The 19,142-nt window shown below is 58.2% G+C and overlaps 1 protein-coding gene across 33 annotated transcripts in view; it reads left to right on the forward strand.

The window, feature by feature from the left end:
* The first annotated feature begins 228 nt into the window (after window positions 1-228).
* Window positions 229-19,142, forward strand: part of Lrrfip1 (LRR binding FLII interacting protein 1) — a 102,395-nt gene continuing 83,481 nt past the window's right edge. For 24 of the 33 annotated variants that reach the window (XM_087209526.1, XM_087209529.1, XM_087209528.1 and 21 more), the window contains exon 1: window positions 229-366. In XM_087209526.1, the coding sequence (XP_087065652.1) occupies window positions 277-366 (90 nt within the window). In that variant the 5' untranslated portion in view covers window positions 229-276. The remainder of the gene's footprint in view (window positions 367-19,142) is intronic. The other 9 variants (XM_013066939.3, XM_087209509.1, XM_087209510.1 and 6 more) reach the window with 1 other exon arrangement.

A 19,142-nucleotide genomic window follows, 5' to 3' on the forward strand; every position in this document is an offset into this window, starting at 1 on the left:
GGGTGCACCCGGGTGTCGGAGGCAGAGCGGAGCAGCTTCCATCCTCCCGCAACAGCTGCACGGGCCGGCGCGGGACGCGCAAAGCCTCCGCAGGCGCTCGCGTGGGGACAGCGCTGGGCGTCCCCAGAGGGCCCCGCGCCCCCTCCCCGTGCCGCCCCGCCCGTGCGCCCCCGGCCGTGCGTCCCCGCGCCCCCGGCCCGCCGTGACGCCATGACGCCGCGCGGGGACGCGGGCGCAGAGGCGGCGGCGGATGCAGCTGCGCCCACACGCGGGGCCATGGGCTCGCAGGGCGCAGGGCGCAGGCGGCTGCCCCAGCGCGAGCGGCTGACGGCGGAGGACGACGCGCTGAGCCGCATAGCGCGCGAGGTGAGCGGCTCGGTGCGGGTCCTGGGCTGGGCTGGGCTGGGCTGGGCTGGGCTGGGCAGGGCAGGGCAGGGCAGGGCGGGGCGGCGGCCGGGCCTGGGCGCTGCCGGCTCCCCCGAAGTGGACTGCAGAGCCGGGCGCAGCGGCCCTCGGGCCCGGCCCGCGTGGGGTGGGCAGGAGCGCCCCGCTTTGTGGCGCCGCCCCGGGAGGGTCTGCACCGCCCCAGGCTGCCCGAGATCAGGCCCGACCCAGGCCCCCCGGCTGGGGTGGCCGGGTCCGAGCGACACCGCCCGGCAGCAGCAGTCACTGCGGAGCCACGCGGGTGGACCTGGGCGACACCCGAGGTTCCGGGCGGAGTCCTGGGACCTGGGTCCCACTGGGAGATGAACTCGGTGTGATTCCCGGAAGGAAGGCTGGGCGCCCCAAGGATTCAGCCCTAAGGCCCGATGAATGACTAGGGCGACACCGGGAAGGTGGACAGCAGATTGGTGGCAGCGGTTTCCGGTCGAGACCGATTTGCTTGGGGCCCAGGAGGGACGAGGGGCTTCGTCCTGACCTGCCCCTCTCAGTACCGTCGGAGTCGGTTCCGTGGAGGTGTGTGTATTCACCTGACAGAAATTCGAAGGGTGCTCTGCAGCTCTCTGCACTGGTTTCCTGGTGCGGCGTGATAGGGAGTCCCCTCACACCCTTGCTCCTGCTGGAAAACTTAGCAATTTAGCAGCTCCTGCCTGGTTCCATCCATCAGCTGTTTATTGGGGGTCTACCCGGTAACTGGTTCTTAGCCGTCTGTAGTTGTAAAGGATGATTTTGCTTTTATGGTCATGTGGCAATCAGTATGTGTTGGGTGCTGAGAGAATAGAAACATATTTTTCTGTGTATGAGATGGAAAAAGCCTTCTCAGCAAACTCCTATTCATCCCTCGAAACCCAATAGATGATGTGCCCTCTGGGAGACCTCCTTGTGCTTAGCTCTCCCTTGTCATCCCAGGCCCCCTTCTTCGCCCTGTGCACCTGATGTGGCTGTCAGGGTGCCTTGTCATGTGTTCACATGTGGACAGTGACCCCAGGGAGCCAGCCCCTAACTTTTGTGTCCCGAGACAGCACAGAGCCAGGCCCGTAGTAGTGCTCACTGGTGTCTGTTGCAGAAGTTAGAAATAGAACTAGGAGACCTGGGCTAAATATAGACCTTCACTAAACCTAGCAGTTCAAGCATAGTCCCCGTGAAGATGGGCGTGTATGTGTGCATCTGACCACAGCCCAGAACGACCGTAGCCCCGGGAGCGCCAGAGGGGCAGGGAACCGGGCCTCACCTCTCCAGCAGGGTTGAGGGGTGAAGGAACGAGAAGAATGAGCGCCCCAAAGTCCACCTCTTATCTGCTGGTTGCATAAAAATAGATTGAAGGAGGCCAAGGAATCTGGCTGCTCATGGCCCTAGCTGGGCCCTGCCCCTCGAGGTACAGCTGGCGGTGACAAAGATAGACTCCAAGTCAGCCCGGGCTGTGGCCCCAGGCTCCGTCCTGCTGGAAAGTGCCTGTCCCCGCCCCTGAGCTGGTTTCCTCAGCTCCAGTTTCCTGCAGCCTCTCACTGCAGGTGGGAAAAGGCTCACTCTGTGCCCTGGGCAGCCTGGGGCAGACAGAAGGTGTCCGTGTCCAAGGTGCCGGGAAGGATGCTGGAGCGGGAGTGGTCCCCACACGCTCCCTCTGACAGATGCAGCCCCGGCCTGTCGTGGATGCACCCGGGGCACTCACTGGCTCACCTCGAGGGAACCAGGCTGCGCTGTGCATGGCGTTGCAAATCCTGTTTCATTTCCCCGCTGAAAATTAAACTCACGGTTCAGTGGCCAGTGTGTGTCTGTGAATTCTGGAGTTCTTACAAAAAAGGACACTGAGTCCGCAGACCAGCACGGTGCTGTCGGAGTCCCTGTCCTGGGGAGGGGGCTCCGCCTGGAGGAGCTGGGTCAGATGAGTTGGATGGTGCCTGAGCTCAGAGATCGGGCTGGAAAGGGTGTGCATGGCCCTGAAGGCTCTGGGAAACCAGGGAGGACGATGCCCTCAGGTGGGACCAGAGGGAAAGAGGTCCTGAGCCCCGGGCACAGACAGGGCCCTGTGTCCCCACCAGGGCCGGGCTCTTCCCTCGAAGCCTGCTCTGCCCGGCAGCCCCTCCCAGACCCTGGGAGCCTGAGTGATGTCACAGCGCCAGGCCTCCTGTGGGCCACACCAACCTGGGGGTGCAGCACTGAACTCAAGGCTCTCCCTGAGGGCCCTCCATGCTGCCAGGTGTTCCTGGCCACTCTGTGACAGGGCCCTGAGCCGGGTCACGTGGTCCCCGGGGCGTGGAGTTGGGTCTGCCAGTGGCCTGAGCCCGTCCTGGAGCCTATGGGGGGCTGTGAGGGACCTCAGAGAAGGCAGGGCAGCTGCAGAACATGCCTTGCCAGGCACAGGGCAGGTCTAGGCCAGGTCTCAGGAGTCTGGGGCTGGGGAACCCGTCCTGCTGCGGCTGGTCTGAGCAGAAGCCCAGGCCTCAACTCCCAGCTATGCCCCAGCTCAATGGGGTAAGCAGATAGCAGGCGGGCTGGGTTTTTTGAGTTTTGGTTTTTTTTTTTCTTGGTACATGACATCGAACTCAGGACCCTGCACTTGCAAGGCAGGTGGCAGAACCACTGAGCCAAACCCCCAGCCCAAGCTGGGGTTTTAATCATGTGGATGCAGCCAGTGTGGCGGTGAACACCTGTAATCGTAGCACTTGGAAGGCTGAGGCAGGAGGATCATCTCAAGTTCGAAGCCAGCCTGGGCTACATAGTGAGTTCAAGGCCAGCCTGAGCTACACAGCAAGACCTTGTCCCAAACAACCAAAAATAAATCTCAGGGGCGGCATTAGCTCGCCGATGGCGTCCCCTGCTCCTGCTGGTGGCTCAGGACGCATTCCAGACTCCCCGTTCACACTGTGCTCAAGCCGAGGACAGTGGTCCTCAGCAGCTGTGTGCCGCCGCCCATCTGGGGACCTCTGGGGACGTGTGCACCGTCCCCTTTGCAGCCCCACAGGTCCCGGGTGCTGGCTTTGGTGACGGGAGCTCAGGCCTTGGCCTCTCCTCCCCAGAGCAGAGTCGGAGCCTCTCGCTGTGGGTGGAGAAAGGCTCACTCTGTGCCCCAGGTGGCCTGGGGCAGCCTTCACCCTCACTCGCCTGCTGGGGATGGAGTGTGGCCCCGTCTCAGGCGGGACCCACGGGGGCCACCCCTCCATTCCCTGTGAATTTGCTTTCCTGAGATGGCTGCACTGATTAAAACCACCTGGAACCTGGCACGGCAGGGCAGTGGCTGTCATCCCAGCAGCTCCGGAGGCTGAGGCAGAAGGCTCACAAGCACCTGGGCTTAGCAGAGCCCAGGCTTAGTAGAGCCCTGTCTTAGAAAATAAAAAGAGCCGGGATGTGGTTCAACACGAAGGCCCTGGGTTCAACCCCAGCTCTGCAGAACAAGCCCCACCACCGCCTGCAAGGCGCGGTCCAGCAGCACCGGCCATTTGAAGCTGGGGCGGGGACCGTGAAGAGCACTGCCTCAGCCTCTCGGTGCCGTGGCCCTCTCAGCCCGGGACCCGGGACCGGCAGACAGACGTCCTGGAGGCTCATGTGCGAGGCCCTGGGGGGCGGGGCCAGTGCCCTGCAGTTGGACCACATAAGTGACCCTGGGAGATGCTTCCAGTTGGAGAGGGGTCTGAACACGGCTGTGGACACTCCTGCTGGCCACTGGAGCCCAGCCCCACCTGCGGCTGTTTCTATCCAGGCCAGCTGCCCCCTCCTTGGCAAGTCTTCAGCACCCCTTGCCCCAGCTTAGGGTTGGGTGCTTTGTTTTGGTTTGGGTCAGGTTTTTTGAGACAGGATCTCGCTATGTAGCCCAGGCTGGCCTTGAATTCACAGCGATGCTCCTGCTCAGACTCCCAAGTACTGGGATAACAGGTGTGCACCACCACACTCGGCTTTAGGGTTGGGATTTGTATATGGAGCCCTGAAGAGGGTGGTGGAAGTGGCACAGGGGACCTGGCTGTGGCCCGTGAGCCCTGCCTGGGTGTCCAGCCCTGTCACGGTGCAGAATCCTGTCAGATGGAGAAAACAGGGTCAGAGACTCCAGGGGACTTACCGAGGCTGCCCAGCAGCTGTGAGGTGCTGGGTACCCTCCCAGCTGTTTCTGGGTCAGGTCTGGGGCTCCTCGCAAGCCCCTGTCCCAGGCGCCGTCCCCCAGGCCAGCCAGCTTCTCCCCATCCCTGGGACACTGTCCCCAGTCGGCCTGTGGGCCACAGGGTGATGTCCGTGAGCACCTCGGGCCCCCTGCCTCGCTTCCTCTCCTCCCCTCTGGCCCCTTGCAGCTTGAAAACACTGACTCATTTCTCCACCCTGTGCTCCGGCCGACTGGACTCGTGTGCACTGGGGTCCTCCTCAGTGTGCGCCAGACACCCCCAGGGCAGTGCCCACTAAACGCCAGACCCTTGAGGCCCTGTGAGCCCTAAATGACCAGCTGCTTGTCTCCACTCTCGCAAGTGACGTGTCTGTGTGCCTCTTACAGCTTTGCCAACTTCAGGTGCCACCGGGGCTCACTGGGCTAGGGTGCAACCTGTGCCTGTGAGCCCGGGTCCATGCTGTCCCCATTCTTCCTCCCCTCATCCACACCACAGCCACGGTGTCATTGGGGTTAAGCGACACGTTTGTGCAGAGGATGGGCCGGCTGAGAGCCTCAGTGCTAAGGTCAATCTCTGGGATTTGAATCCTGACTCTGCCCCTTTTCCCATGACCCAGGGCAAGCTACCCAACCACTTCGGCCTCCGTCCCCACCCCGTAAGTATGACGGGAAATTCTAAGAGTGCGTTTCTCACAGGGTGCTTATGAGAGCCAGTGTGATATTTCATGAAAAGCCCTCAGCACTGTGACTGCACATAGTGAATGTTTAGGAAGTGTGGGTGATGTTGAAAACGATGTAGATCGTGTTGACTACAGAGCCAGGTAGTGTGCTATATAACCTTCCTTTATACAGCTTTCTACTTTCCCAGGCATTAATTCTTTCTTTCTTTTTTAACTTCTCACCCATCTACAGATGTATCGTTCCTAATTCTTCGCAAACTTCAGCAGAACCCTTCATAATACTGTTTTCTATGTTATTAAACAGATCCGGTAACCTATCAATTCCATGTATTTACCCCCCAGAAACCTTTCCCCTAGAGATCCTGCCCTGGACTCTGGTCTCGGTACTCTCAGGATTCACCAAAGCTATCATTCCATTTGCCACCATTCTGAGAATGTCTTTTGTCCCTGTTTTTGTTTTTGTTTTGGTACCAGGAATCAATCAAACTTGGGACCTTGCACTTACAAGGCAGGCACAGGAACCACTGAGCTAAATCCCCAGCCCTTGTCCCTGTTTTTTATTAGATTCCTTTTTCCTAGATTGTGTGTTGTCATCTTTTTTGAATTGCTATCTCATTTTCCTGGAACACATCCTTCAGTAACTTTCTCAACAAGAATGCCTTTTCTAAGTATTTGGATGTCTGAAAATGTCTTTATTCTACCCTCATCCTCTATTGATAGTTTGGTTGCATTTAGAGTTCCAGATTAAAAATAATTTTCCAAAGATTAAGGAGGATTTCTGTGTGCTCTTTGAAGCAGTTTCCAGCATGTGTTAATTGACGTGAGCAAGGTGCAGAAAATGACAGCAGGGTGTGGTCCTGTGTGTGACACAGGTTGTGATTCGCTGGCACTGCTGACAGAGCCCTGTAGGAACCCCTAGCAGAGCCACGTGGGAGGTAGGTGAAGGAGGTGGTCAAGTATGGTTTTTCCCCCTCTTCTGATACCTGAGCCACGTGCCTGTTATCACCTAGTCATAAAATAAAAAGTAAAACTAAAAACAGTTTTCTACCACAATTTCCCCCACTTTATTCTGGCTTTCAGGGCTGAGAATTCGGAGGCCTTGAACTGTTTCAGTCTCTTGCCTAACGGCTGCCTACTCTCCATTCAGCTCTCAGCCCTCTGTGCTCCGATTCCCATTTGTGGAGCAGTCGCCGGCTTCCTTCAGCCTGGAAACCTGGCCCTGAAATTCTGGCCTTCAGTTGTTTTACCATCTGCACCACATGCTCTGTTCTGGATTTCAGGCTCTGCTGTTGTTGGGAAGAACTTCCTTTTCACTCCTAGGTTCAAGTGTTTTGTCTTTTGGCGAGGCTGGGTGGGAGATCACACAACTTCGTCTCCCTCCTTCCGCTAAGCTGACCTGCTCTGAATTAATTTCTAGCCTTCTGGGTGGTGGTTCTGTGTTGCTCTTGTACAGCATCCTTTCTTAGTTCACTTGTCCCACCACGCTGAGGGTGTTCACTTTGGTGTTTTGTCTTTTTCTGGCATTTTTTTTCTTTTCTTTGTTGGTTGGTTGGTCTTTGAGTCAAGGTCTCGATATGTAGCCCAGATTGGCCTCAAACTCATAGCAGTCCTCCTGCCTCAGCCTCCTGAAGGATTGCAGGTGTCAGCCATGCCTGGCTTCTGACATATCTTTTGTTCCCTGCCTTTTGGTCTGCTGCTTCCTGTTTCTTCTTTTTTTTTTTTTTCAGTAGCAGGAATCAAACTCAGGACCTTGTGCTTGCCAGGCAGGCACAGTGCTTCTGTCTGTTTTGGACTCTGTACTTCACCGTGGAGCTTTGTCTGGATGAGTGGGGACCCTCGGTTGTCCATTCATACTTGAGAGCGAGGCACCAGAACATTGAGAGAATAGCTAGAGCACAGGAGGATTGATGTTGCCGGGGGTGGGCAGGGCAGGGGGTGGGAGCCCCATCCCCCTGCTGTGGGACCCTAACCACACATCCTGTCAGAAGAAACATTGCTCAAGGCCAACACACAGGCTTCTCTAATTTGATGCCTGTGGGCGGAGCCTTCCATTTTATTGAGGTGGCAGTAGGGTATGGGGTGTAGGAGGCGGTGTCCTTATTGTTTTTGTTTGTTTTATTGCAGTACTGGATGGAGATTGAACTCAGGCCCTCATACATGCTAGACAAGTGCTCCTCCCCTGAACTACGCCCTCAGCCCTTTTGCTGTTGTTTTGTTAGTTTTGGAGTTTTTGAGATGGTCTTGCTAAATTCCTTAGGCTGGTTTTGAATTTACAATCCCCCTGCCTCAGCCTCTGGAGTGGCTGGGATTACAGTCAAGAGCCACTGTGCCCCACTGAAAGCTGGAGATTAACCCGAGACTTATGCCAGGGAAGGGCCGCTCAGCTCTGTGTCCAAGCCACACCAACCACTGAGCCAGTCTTCGGGTCCTTTCCCAAGAGCGGAGTCGAGCGCCAAGTCGAGCACGCAACAGAGAGCTATAAAAAGTGAGATCTCAGAGCTTCAGGCATCAGGAACAGTAGTTCACGGATTTATTTGCCTGGCATATTCCCTGAGCCCCTCGCTGTACTTCCCACAAAGCCGGTGCCTAGAGAGCTGGGTGGGCGGAATGTGAGATGCCTTGGCAGGAGCGAACTCCGGAATCAGCAGGTGGGTGAGAGCCAGCGCCCGCTGCCACCACTGTCCTGGGACAGGCCGTCTCCACCCCCTTCCTGGCCTGAAAAATGACACAGTGGTCATGATCCCTCTCAAGCATAACTGCTGCAGGAGGCTTAAAGTTGTCATGATGCTGTAACCTCCTCCACTGTCTGCTCTGCCCGCCTTGGCCTTGATGGCCATCCTTCCCACTCCCTTCCTGTAGGCCATCCCTTAGGTGACCCAGTGACACCCTCAAGACGGGATTTCCGTGTGGACTGAGCAGCTAGCATCCCTCACCCCAGGTGCCCTGAGAGAGACCTCAGAGCCCCATGGCACATGTGTCCCTGGCCCAGGGGACCTGGCTGTGGCACCTCCCACAGTGATGTGGACACCCTGTAACTCTCAGGGCATTGTGGGAGCCACCGGCGCTGTCACAATTGCATATCCAACTGTATTTCCTGTGAACTAATTGGAATGTAAAAAGCACCTATGGCTAGCACCTACCACATTGGGCACGCAGCTCCAGAGCAGTGATTATTCTTGTAGAAACAGACATCATAGAGTGTGTTCCGTGATTTGGGACCAGTGGAGTCTTGCAGGGCTGTGTGTCACTCATGATTGGCATGCAAGTGGACGGGCCGACCTGATGAGGCCAGACCCCGATGGGGGGAAATGTGTGGCCTGGACAAGAGAGCACTGTCTTAGTCACTTTCCTCTCCCTGGGGCACAGTTCCTGACACCTGCTGCTTAAAGGAGCAGAGGCCTAATGTGGCTCATGGGTTCAGAGGGTTCAGTCCATGGTCTGCTGGCTCCAAGGCAGGAACATCACGGCAGAAGGGTGTGGTGGAGGAAAGCTGCTCCTTGCATGGCGGCCAGGAAGCAGACAGGGAGGGAGAACTGGGGACAAGAACACACCCTTCCCGGTCATGGCCCCAGTGACACCTCCAGCCAGGCCCTCCTCCTAGCAGCACAGTCGGCCACGAACTCATCAATGGATGAGTCCACAAATGAGTGTGGTGCCTCTGTGATCAGTCGCCTTCCAAATGTGTGAGGCTTTTGAGGGACACTTTAGACCTAGACCCTAACAAGCGTGGTCAGCCTTTGTTGGTAGTGTGGTCACACTCAGGTACCCCCAAGTCTGCCTTGGTGAAGGAGGCGTGGGATCTGGAGTGGCTGTGGTAATGAGGTAGGGATGGCTCCTGCCAGATGCCCGCGCAGCAGTGGTGGCCAAGTCCTACCTTCACCTGGCTCCGGCAGTCTCTTGCAAGAGGCCATGGTGCTTCACAACCTGTCAGGATTGTGGGCCAGAGCTGAGACGGCCTTGTAAGCGAAGGGCTGGGCTGGGAGAGAGAGGAAGAATGGGGGACCTGGGAACTCGGGCTCCCAGAATAAGAGCCGTGTGGGCACACCGGGCACTGACTACGAGAACTCACGATGAAAGGGCTGACGGTGCTGGCGTCCCTGGGAGCTGTTCTGGGACAAGAACGACCCCGTGTTCACCATTGCCTTGACCTCTTGCTCTCAACGTCAGGACCACAGAGGAGGCCGTCAGACTCTCCCAGCGCCGCATTCCAGGCTGCTGAGCCTGGCCCGGGGCTCAGGTTGGCTTCCTGGACAGAAGGGCCCCCAAAGTCCCAGCTCATCCTGTGCCAGTGTCTTGGGGCTGTCTGAGTGCTTAGAAGCTACTGAGTTACCCGCCTCTCTTACCTGTGCCCCAAGCCAGCTGCGGTAATCGTCACAGGAGTTGAGGTGACAGCCATGTGATCTTCTAGTTCTTCCTTTTGCTTTCTGAATTCTTCCCATTCTTCCTCTTATACTTCCTCTTCTTTCTCTTCCTTTTTTTTTCTTTTTTGAGACAGGGTCTCCCTTTGTAGTTCAGGCTGAACTCACTGCGTAGCCCAGGCTGGCCTCAAACTCATGGTGATCCTCCTGCCTCAGCCTCCAGAGCACTGGGATTGCAGGTGTGCACCACACAAGCTGGGCATTATTGACCGGTGGGCCTGGGTGATTCTTCCTGGAAGGCCGCCCTTCCTGCACGCTGTGGCCTGCTCACCTGCAGCCCTGGCTTCTGCCCAGCGATGGGAGGAGCTCCCTGTCTCTCACTGGGACCACAGGGATGTTTTGCACTGTCAGACGCCCCTGGGGAGCACAGCTTCGTGCTGGCGATGTGAGCAGTGCCAGGGCTCTTGCCTAGCATGTGAAGCCCTGGGCCCCATGCCTAGCACAGCCAAAACTTTAAAAAGCAAAATTATTTTTAAAAAAAACTATTGGAGGTTTTCCCTCCTGGAAGGTGGCCCAGGGGAGCCTGTATTCCCAGGAAGCTGGTGGAGCAGTTCTAGAAGTCGGCTGCCGACTCCGGAAATCGGCTGCAAATCTGGCTGGGCTTGGCTGTGTCCGGGAAGTGAGCTGGAGATGATGGGGGTGTGGGGAGATGCCGCAGCCCCGGCGGCTGGAGCGGGACGCAGGTCGCTGGAGTTCACGGTCAGGCAGCCGAGTGGTGCCCTGGGCCGCACAGACCGAGTCAGAAGCCCGCCCCCCCATGACCCCTCGACCCTGCCACGCTGATCGGGGTCATCGCCTCCCCTCCCCCCCTAGACCCAGGGATGCCCGGCCCGTGGCAGGCAGACCCCACGCCCAGCACCGCACGAGCCACACGGTGCCACGCGGAACCACCTGTGGGGGAGGGAAGTCGAAGCACACACAGAGCTCTGCTCCGTTCGGGACCTTTTCCTACTCACGAGTCTTCGGGTGAGTTGCTCGGGGGGCCTCATGGGGACCCGGTGCAAAGCCTGACACTCGTCAGCGACGCGGTGGATCGGGTGCACCAGTTCCGTCCCTGCCTCGCGGGCTCCAGAGTCTCCACCAGGAGCAGCGGCCGGGACCAAACTGGACTCGGGCCGCATCCGGGCGCGTTGGTCCCCCTGACCGGCTCCCTCGTAAGGCCGGGTTGGCGGCTCCGCAGCGCGGGAAGGAACTGCGGCCCGGCCTGGGCCTCGAGCTCTACAGCAGCTCGCAGCGCTGCCCCAGCGTGAGTGACAGGCACCTGTGGATGCAGCGCACCCCGTGGGGCGTGGCCACAGTGGGGCAGAGGCGGGACAGCAGGAGGAGCCCTGCTGTCAGCGGGCACAGCTCTGAGCTCACCTGGGCTCGCCGGGGTAGGACTCCGGCTAGAGGAGGCCTGGCTCCGCTGCTGCTCTGGGTTCCTCTCAGGCTGCAGGTCCTGAGTCCTACTAGGGCTCTCCCCAGACTCCGGGTTCTAGGTACCCCCTGGCTCCAGCTCCCGCTCTGGTCTGTGGGTTCTGGACACTGGGTCCCGGCGCCGCTGCTGGCCGGGGAGGGAGGGAGCAAGCGGCTGCCCCCCCCCACCTCCCCAAGCGCCAGCCCCCGGGGTTCCTGTGCTCCTGTGAGGGCGAAGGGAGAACAAGCGGGAGACGCAAGGACAGCTTCCTGCGGTGCGAGGGCGGGGACGCTGCTGTCAGAGGGATTCAGCCTGCGGCTCATCAGAGCCCAGAGCCCGCCCCTGGGTCTCCGGGCGGCGCTGTCCCCTCACCCTCAGGACAGTGGGGGCCGAGGGTGGAGAGGCGCTGGGTCCTGGCCCCAGTGTCCATGCGCGGCCTTCTCTGGGCCCAGGCTCCTGTCCTGCAGGACTGGGGGGGGGGTCGCCATGGCGACCACAGCGAGCAGGTGCGGGGGCGGGGCGCTGGCGGGAGGCTCTGGGGACCTGCGCCCCTGCACCTGCGGTGTCACTCGTGCCCGTGGGGTTCAGGTTAGCCTGGCACCCAGCGGTTCTGCCATCAGACAGGGACATGCACAGCAGCTTCCCTGAAAGAGTGGCTGGTGGGCGCGGAGCAATCGGGAGGAGTGAGTCAGCTGGGAGCGGAGGGGATGAACCAGGAAGCGGTGACCCTGCCCCACTCCCACAAACACAAGCTGCCCTAAGCCCTGGAGTGAGCCCAGCAGGAAGTGGGGAGGTGGCTGCCGGGGGTGGGTGCCCCGCAGAAGGTGCCACGGGCAGAGGGAGCAGCAGGTGCAAAGGCCCCAGGACAACACAGGCGTGACGGGCTGAGTCCCATAGGGAGGCTGCTGAGACCTGGGCAGAGGAGAAGGCGGGAGGGCAGTGAGATGCCTGCACCAGCCCAGGGGGTCATCAGGCTGCTCTGGGCCTTGAGCTCTTCGTCCTAGGCAGCTCTGATGGAGGCCTGGCCACTCCAGCCTTTGTGTTGAGAGAATTTGTCACAGTGTGAGGGGCAGGGCCGCTGTGGATGGCCGGGCAGGTTGCGCACTGCAGCAGTCTAGGGTTGCAGCTTTCATACTGATGCTGTGTGAGTGGCTGTCACCTGCCTGAGCAAGGTGTGTGAGGAGCAGACAGCATGGCCAGGGGCCAGCCCAGTGCGGTGACCCCGGGACACACCATGGCCGCCGGACCAGAGTGGGCAGGGGCCAGCGAGGTGCGACCCAGAGCCCTCAGGTTCTCAATGTACTGGGTGTGGAGTGCCAAAGAGAGAGGGCGTCACAGGGGAGCCGGGTCTGGCCCCGAATGACCAAGAGCAGGTGTGGAGGATTCACCTCAACCAGTCTGGGAGGCTGGGTGGACTGGCTTTGGGGAAACCGAGTCACCTCTCCTGGCAGCTGCTGTCACCCACAGCCCCTTGGAATCTTACTTGGTAGCTGCAGGGCATGGGTCTCTGGTTGGGGGCTCAGGGCCCAGTGCAGAGTAACCAAAGTGTACAGTAAAGCCAGTTTACACACTGGGACCCGCAGCGATCCTCCTGCCTCAGCCTCCCGAGTGCTGAGATAACGGGCATGCACCAGCTCCCTGGCTTCAGGGAGTGATTGTACACAGCTGGCCATGGGGAACAAATGGAGGAGGAGTGCTCGAGCTGGGCCCTGGGCCCGTGGGTGTGGTGGTGGCTTTTCCGTCCCTGACCAACTTTGGAGCTGGCAGCACTGAATGTGGTGACCTCACCCGGGGGCGGGGCCCGCCTTGGGGAGCCATCGGAGTTGTCTGAGACCCGCCTGTCACTCAGGTTCCAGAGGCCGGAGCTGGAGCCACTGGCTGGGGCGGCAGCTGGGAGCACGGTGGCGGACGTGGTGTCCTGAAATAGCTCTGAGCAGCCTGGCCGAGCGTCAATCCTGTCCTCTGTGTCACCGCCTGGCTGCCCAGCCTCAGGCGTTATTCTGGGCCCATTCTCGGGTGGGCGTGGTGGGCGCTGTCAGGTTAAAGCTGAACCCCCCAGGACTGAGCTTCCCCTCTCAGATTCGGGGGTCCATAGCACCCTCCTGGGCTGATCATGGAATGAAGCAGCTGAGACAGCGCTGGACTGGGCCTCGGAGTCCAGCTGTCTCTACCTCGGGTCCTATACTCGAAAAATGAGCCTCTGAGGGCCTAGGACCTGCCCCAGGTCACACAGCACAGCTACCCGGGTGCGGACTCAGACCCAGTGCTGCGTCCCCAGGGGCTGGGGTGGCCTCGAGGGCTTCATGGTGGGAACTGCAGGACCTCTTTCCTTCCCCTGGCCCACAGCTTGAGTGTGCTTGGAGGTTTGTCACTGCTAAGCTTCCACAAGCCTGTGTATTCCCTGAGGAGGTCCAGGAGGCTGAGGCAGGAGGATCATTGTGAGTTGGAGGCCAGCCTGGACTACACATAGCGCGGCCCAGTCTCAAACAAAGCACAGAATGACACTGGTTGAGGTAAAGGTGAGTTGGCCCAAATAGGCTGCCGTGCTTTCTGTGGGGTTCTAGAGTTTTTAGCTACGTAGCTGTGTTTAGACGCTGAGTGCGTCTGGCACACGTACCAGGCATTCGGAAGGGCCATGGGTCACCGCAGCCCCTGGAGAAGGATTTTAGGGTTAAAAGATTGGCACCCACAGTTTTCCTAGGAAACGGAGCTCAAGTGGCCGCAGGTGGCTCTGGAATCTCACACTGCCGAGGGTCACGTGACAACCTGCTAATTCCCAAGTCGGCCACAAATCTGTCATTCGGGACGGAGTTAGAAAGCTCTGCCCTCTATTGTGCCCACGACAGCTGATTCACTTGCTCGTGGTGACTGGATGGGGCAGGACATCTTTCAGACCCAATAAAATGACATAACTCATGGCCAGCCGTGTTGGCGCATGCCGGTCATCCCAGCACTCAGGAGGCTGAGGCAGGAGGATCACCGTGAGCTCCAGCCCAGCCTGGCCTACATAGCGAGAGCCTGTTTCTAAATAAATCCATCCGTACCTCCTGAGGTCTATAAATCAGCTGTTATTTTCTGAGCACCCGTTAGGCAGAGTTTGGCTAAATTTCTAAGGCAGTGGCCCTGGCCTGGGGGCCTGAGATCTCAGAAGACAAGTGCTACAGACGGCTGTGCACAAACCCAGCACCCAGCACCCAGCACCCAGCACCCAGCGCAGTCTGGCACAGAGCAGCAGGTCTTGGGGAAGAGCCACCCACACAGGCCTGTCTGTGATGACCTTCATGCCATTGCATGACTGCAGGTGCCACGGCACACGACCATCGGGCTCCAGAAACGTGCAGGGGAGGCGAGAGCTGCAGGCGGAGGACTGCGTCACTGCAGAGATGCAGCCCACTGGGGGCGGGCACACTTCCGGGCTCGGGCTGGGGTGCTGCCTGTGCCCCCGAGGGTGTCCCCGAGCTCCCGCCGGAAGTGGGAGTCCCTGGGAGGGGGCACTGTCACCACCCTGCTCTTCATAGGAAACTTCCTCTCAGCTCCCACACATGGCGCAGCATTGAAACGGGCACTGGTGTCACTAAAATGGTCAGAGTTTTCAGTGTTAAAGGATGATTAAACCAGGCACGGTGGCTCATGCCTGTCATCCCAGCACTTGGGAGGCTGAGGCAGGAAGATCACAGAGAATTCAAGGCTAACCTGCGCTACATAGTGAGACCCTGTGGCAAAAAAGGAAGCAAAGGGTGGTGGATTCGTGTCCTCAAACAGGCCTGGGAGCTCACCCGCTCAGCCGGCATGAGGCTGCAGTGAGGGGCCATCAGGGGCGGAATCTGCCACACCGGGCCTTGGGCTGCAGCTGCAACCCCTGAGCCGCCGGCCCGCCCGCCGCGGTGCTGTGCTCTGGTGCCCGCACGCTGCCCCATGAGGGCCTGGGGGTGGCGTGGCGCCTCCTCTGTAGAGATGGGGACCTGCTGGGCCGGTGGCATGGGGAGGACTTGGCTCCACTCAAGATGTCCCTGGAGCCACTGGGGGCAGCCGCAGCTTCTGACTGAAGTTGAAATGCTGGCCAGATCTTCTTCATCCTTCTGCATGGACTCTTCAGCCCAGCGATGCCCAGTTTTTCTCTCTGTCCGTCACGTGGCATTTCTTGAACCCCAGTCTTTTTCTTACAGACCCTTGGGGGGAACATCCACATGCCACTGTCTTCACGTGCATCTCTGCTCTGGTTGGCTGGTTGTAGTTTTCTGAGATAAGGTCTCGCTGTATAGCCCAGGCTGGGCTTGAACCCATGGTGGTCCTTCTGCCTCAACCTCCCACCCCCTCTGCTTGTTGCTCACAGGGAAATTGCTGGGCTCTGAGGATGTGAGCATTGTTAGACATCTGGAGCACGGATTTCCAGAGTGCCTCCATTGTTGGTAACATCACGGGGTGTAGTGACAGCAAAAACCTCCATTCACATTGTGACTCAAAGAAAAGCACTGGGCAGAGCTTTCCCTGGAAGCCAGGAAATAACTTCAGCTCACATGGACCCATACACCATGCTGATCCTGAAGAATTTGCAAGTTTTCACATCTCTTAATACTGACGATCCTAATTATTCACAAGACAGTTAAACAAGCTTCTTACTCACTGTTAAATAATCACCATTTCTGGCTGCAGAATGAATTATTTACTTCTGCTTTTTAAAATTAATAAAATAGCCAGGCAAGGTGGCACACACTTGCAATCCCAGCACTCGGGATGCTGAGGCAGGAGGATTGTCATGGGTTTAAGGCCAGCCTGGGCTATGCAGTGAGTTCAAGGCCACCCTGCACTACATAGCAAGACCCTGTCTTAAAAATAAATAAAGTTGAAGAGAGGAAAGTCTGAGGGTTTCATGTAATATTATAATATTATAATAAAATACAACAGTAATGTAGTTCCAAAGAAAAAATGACTGATTTTCTTACTGGAATGAATTGTTTTGATGTTTCTATATTATATATTAAATTTAATAAATTTATGAGTCTGTGACTTTAAACAAAATTAAAGGAATCTGTAATCTGTAAAACATAAGAATCCTAACTTTTCTCTTGCTATTTTGTTTTTTGAGGCAAGGTTTTGCTATGTAGTTCAGGTTGGCCTTGAACTCACGGAGATCATCCTGCCTCAGCCTGCCGAGTGCTGGGAGCTGCCACACCTGGCTTCTTATGGGCTTACATTAAGAGCCAGGGTCAGCATCCACTCTGCCTAGCAATGCATTGGTTCCCCTGACGTACCAATAAGCCAAAATTTCTTTTTTTTTTTGTACCGGGCATCGAACTGGGACCTTGGGCTTTCAAGGCAGGCAGCGGCATCACTGAGCTAAATCCCCAGCCCTAAGCCAAAATGTCTTAATTTGATACCTGATCTATTAGCGCAATATCGAAACCAAGATTTCAGTCTGTCTTATTTCATGCTGTGGAATTTGTAGAAAGCGCCAGCAGGAAGACAAGTATTGGAAGCGCTGGTGGTGTGGAAGGCAGACCGCCAGGTGAGCCTGTCGGCGTCCCGCCCGCCTGCCCCTCAGGCAGCACTCAGCGGCACCAGGCTCCTGGCTGCCCCGGCCGGAAGCCGTGGAACTGTGCAGCTGGGTTTCCTTGGCAACCAGCTGCACCAGCTGCAGAGCCGGTGACTTCCCCTCCTCGGGCGCGATGTCCTTCCAGAGAGAAGCCGCGGCCACTCGGGACCCAGGGGCAGGCGGGTCGGCTCGCTTCCGGCCTTAGGCTTGTCCAGTGCACAGCGGTCCTGCAGGTCCCTCCCTGAGCCCCGGCCGGCTGGGCCCCTCAGGCTCTGGTTCCACTCCCCTCCTGTCACAGGTGTGGGGTGCTCTGCCTTTTCTTTTCTGTTTTGTACTGAGGATTTAACCTAGGACCTTCCCACAGAGCTCCATCCCCAGACCTATTTTCTTTTCTGTTTTGAGTCAGGGTCTCACTAAGTCACTGAATTGCCCAGCCTGGACCCAAACTTGAGACTGTCCTGCCTCAGCCTCGCAGAGCGCTGGGATAACAGGTACGCACCACGCACCGCGCTGCGGGATGCTTCTTCTGCAGTTTCGGGCACACCCGTAGCTTTGCGCATCACCCCGAACTTCTCCCTGCCCCGCTCTGCCCCCACCTCTCATCCCTGGACGGAGGGCTACAGCTTGCCCTCGATTCTTGCTCATCCGCAGTTCTTCCCAGACTGGTGCAGCAGCCCGGGGCTGGTCGCTGCCATAGCTGCCTGGAGGCTCGGCCCGGCCCCTCCTGCAGGAGACCAGGCCAGACTGGGACAAACCTGACATCCTCCGACCGACCCGGGGGAGAGAAGGCAGCGTCCTCTGAGGGAGACTCCTCAGCCGGCTCCTCCCAGAGGATGACGTGGAAAACGTCCCACAGGAAGCTGAGCTGGCCTTGGGTCGGTCACGCTCAAGGCTGGGAGAAGCTGGGTGTGGTGGCCCAGGCCTGTAGTCCTAGCACTCAGGAGGCTGAGGCAGGAGGATCACTGTGACCGGCAGGGTTCACACTCCGTGGTGAGGAGGAAACAGCGACAACAGCGACGTAGACAAGTGGATTATCCATTCACTGCGGGAAACAGGCGACAGTCCTCTGGCTGGTCACACAGAACTGACCGACAGCTTAGCCTGTTAATAGCCCCTGGGGGGCCCGGCCTCCTATTACAAACGCTGTGGGGTTTTGTAAACCGCTTCCCTCAGGAGCAGAATTCTGGGGCCGGGCTCGAGGTCACCACCAGAGGGCGCCGCCGACTTTGTCTCTGGCCTGTGGCGCTGGGGACGAGGGTGGCGTGGGGCAGGGCGCCAGCTCGGCCGGGAGGGCCGGGCCAGTGAGGTTCAAAGAGGGGGCTTAGGGCCGCGCGTGTCCCCCGCTGGGTGACTGGTCCAGCCCCTGCCCGCGAGCCGGGCTGCGGCGGTGGGGACATTGCTAGTCCGTGTCCTGTGCTTCCCTCGGTCTTCACCGCCCGCCGTGTGGGACCCTGACGGGCTCCCCGGAGACGTCTGGGTCACACCCGCCGTCGGCCCTCATCCGTGTTCCTTGACTGACTGAGTCTGTTTGGGGCGGTTTCAGTCACTCAGGGAGGCTCCCTGGGCCTTAAGTCCAGCGTGAAGGCCCGTCCAGCGCAGCAGCTGAGGGAGGAGGCTGCGCCAGAGCAACCCTTCCACTCTGGGGCTCCGGGTAGGGTGGGGACTGAAGTGCGAGAACGCCAGATTAGAAATACAGGCAGGAGGACCCCCGAGAGACCAGGCCAGCCTGGGCGACACAGGGAGCTCAGTAGCGAGGCCTTGTCTCAAAAAACCAAAAAATGAAAAGAAATACAGGGCTGGCGCTCAGAAGCATCTAGGTCAACGCGGTGCGGCTCCTGGAGCTCCCAGGGAGCAAGAGGACCCCGCAGGAAAGGGCTCTGCAGACCCAGATGAGCCGGGCAGGGGAGTAAGTGCAGCTCTGTACCCCCTCTCCCCATGGCTCTTGGACCCAGGTCACTGTGAGAAATAAAACGCAAGACTCACTACCAAGTCGCTGTCTGCAGGACCGATAAATCAGTACAGGTTGAATCAGTACAAACTATGCTGAAAGGCATTCATGTGCATTATTGTCTTTGCTTTCAAAACATTTTTTAAAATTTAAAAACTCCAGCTAGGGGTGGTATGGCATACCTGTAGTTCCAGCACTCAGGAGGCTGAGGCAGGAGGATCACCCAAAGTTCCAGGCCAGCCTGGGCCACATACTGAGTGCAAAGCCAGCCTGGACTACATAGGGAGATCCTGTCTCAAAAAGAAAGCAAGTGGGGCCGGGGATTTGGCTCAGTGGTTTTGCCGCCTGCTGCACAAGCGCAAGGACCCAAGTTCGATCCCCGGTACCAAGAAAAAAAAAGAAGAAAGTAAATTAGTTTAAAATTCTAAGCCTGACATGGTGGTGCACACTTATAATCCAAGCACTTGGGAGGCGGAAGCAGGAGGATCCATAGTTCAAAGCCAGCCTGGGCTACACAGCAAGACCCTGATTCAAAAAAAAAAGGGGGGGGGCCGGGGATTTAGCTCAGTGGTTCTGCCACCAGCCTCGAAAGCGCAAGGACCCAAGTTCAATCCCCAGTATCAAAAGAAAAAAAAAAAA

This window comes from Heterocephalus glaber, unplaced genomic scaffold, assembly GCF_053883595.1.
Source record: "Heterocephalus glaber isolate CG9 unplaced genomic scaffold, H.glaber_assembly_v1.0 deba00001004, whole genome shotgun sequence".
Lineage (NCBI taxonomy): Eukaryota > Metazoa > Chordata > Mammalia > Rodentia > Bathyergidae > Heterocephalus > Heterocephalus glaber.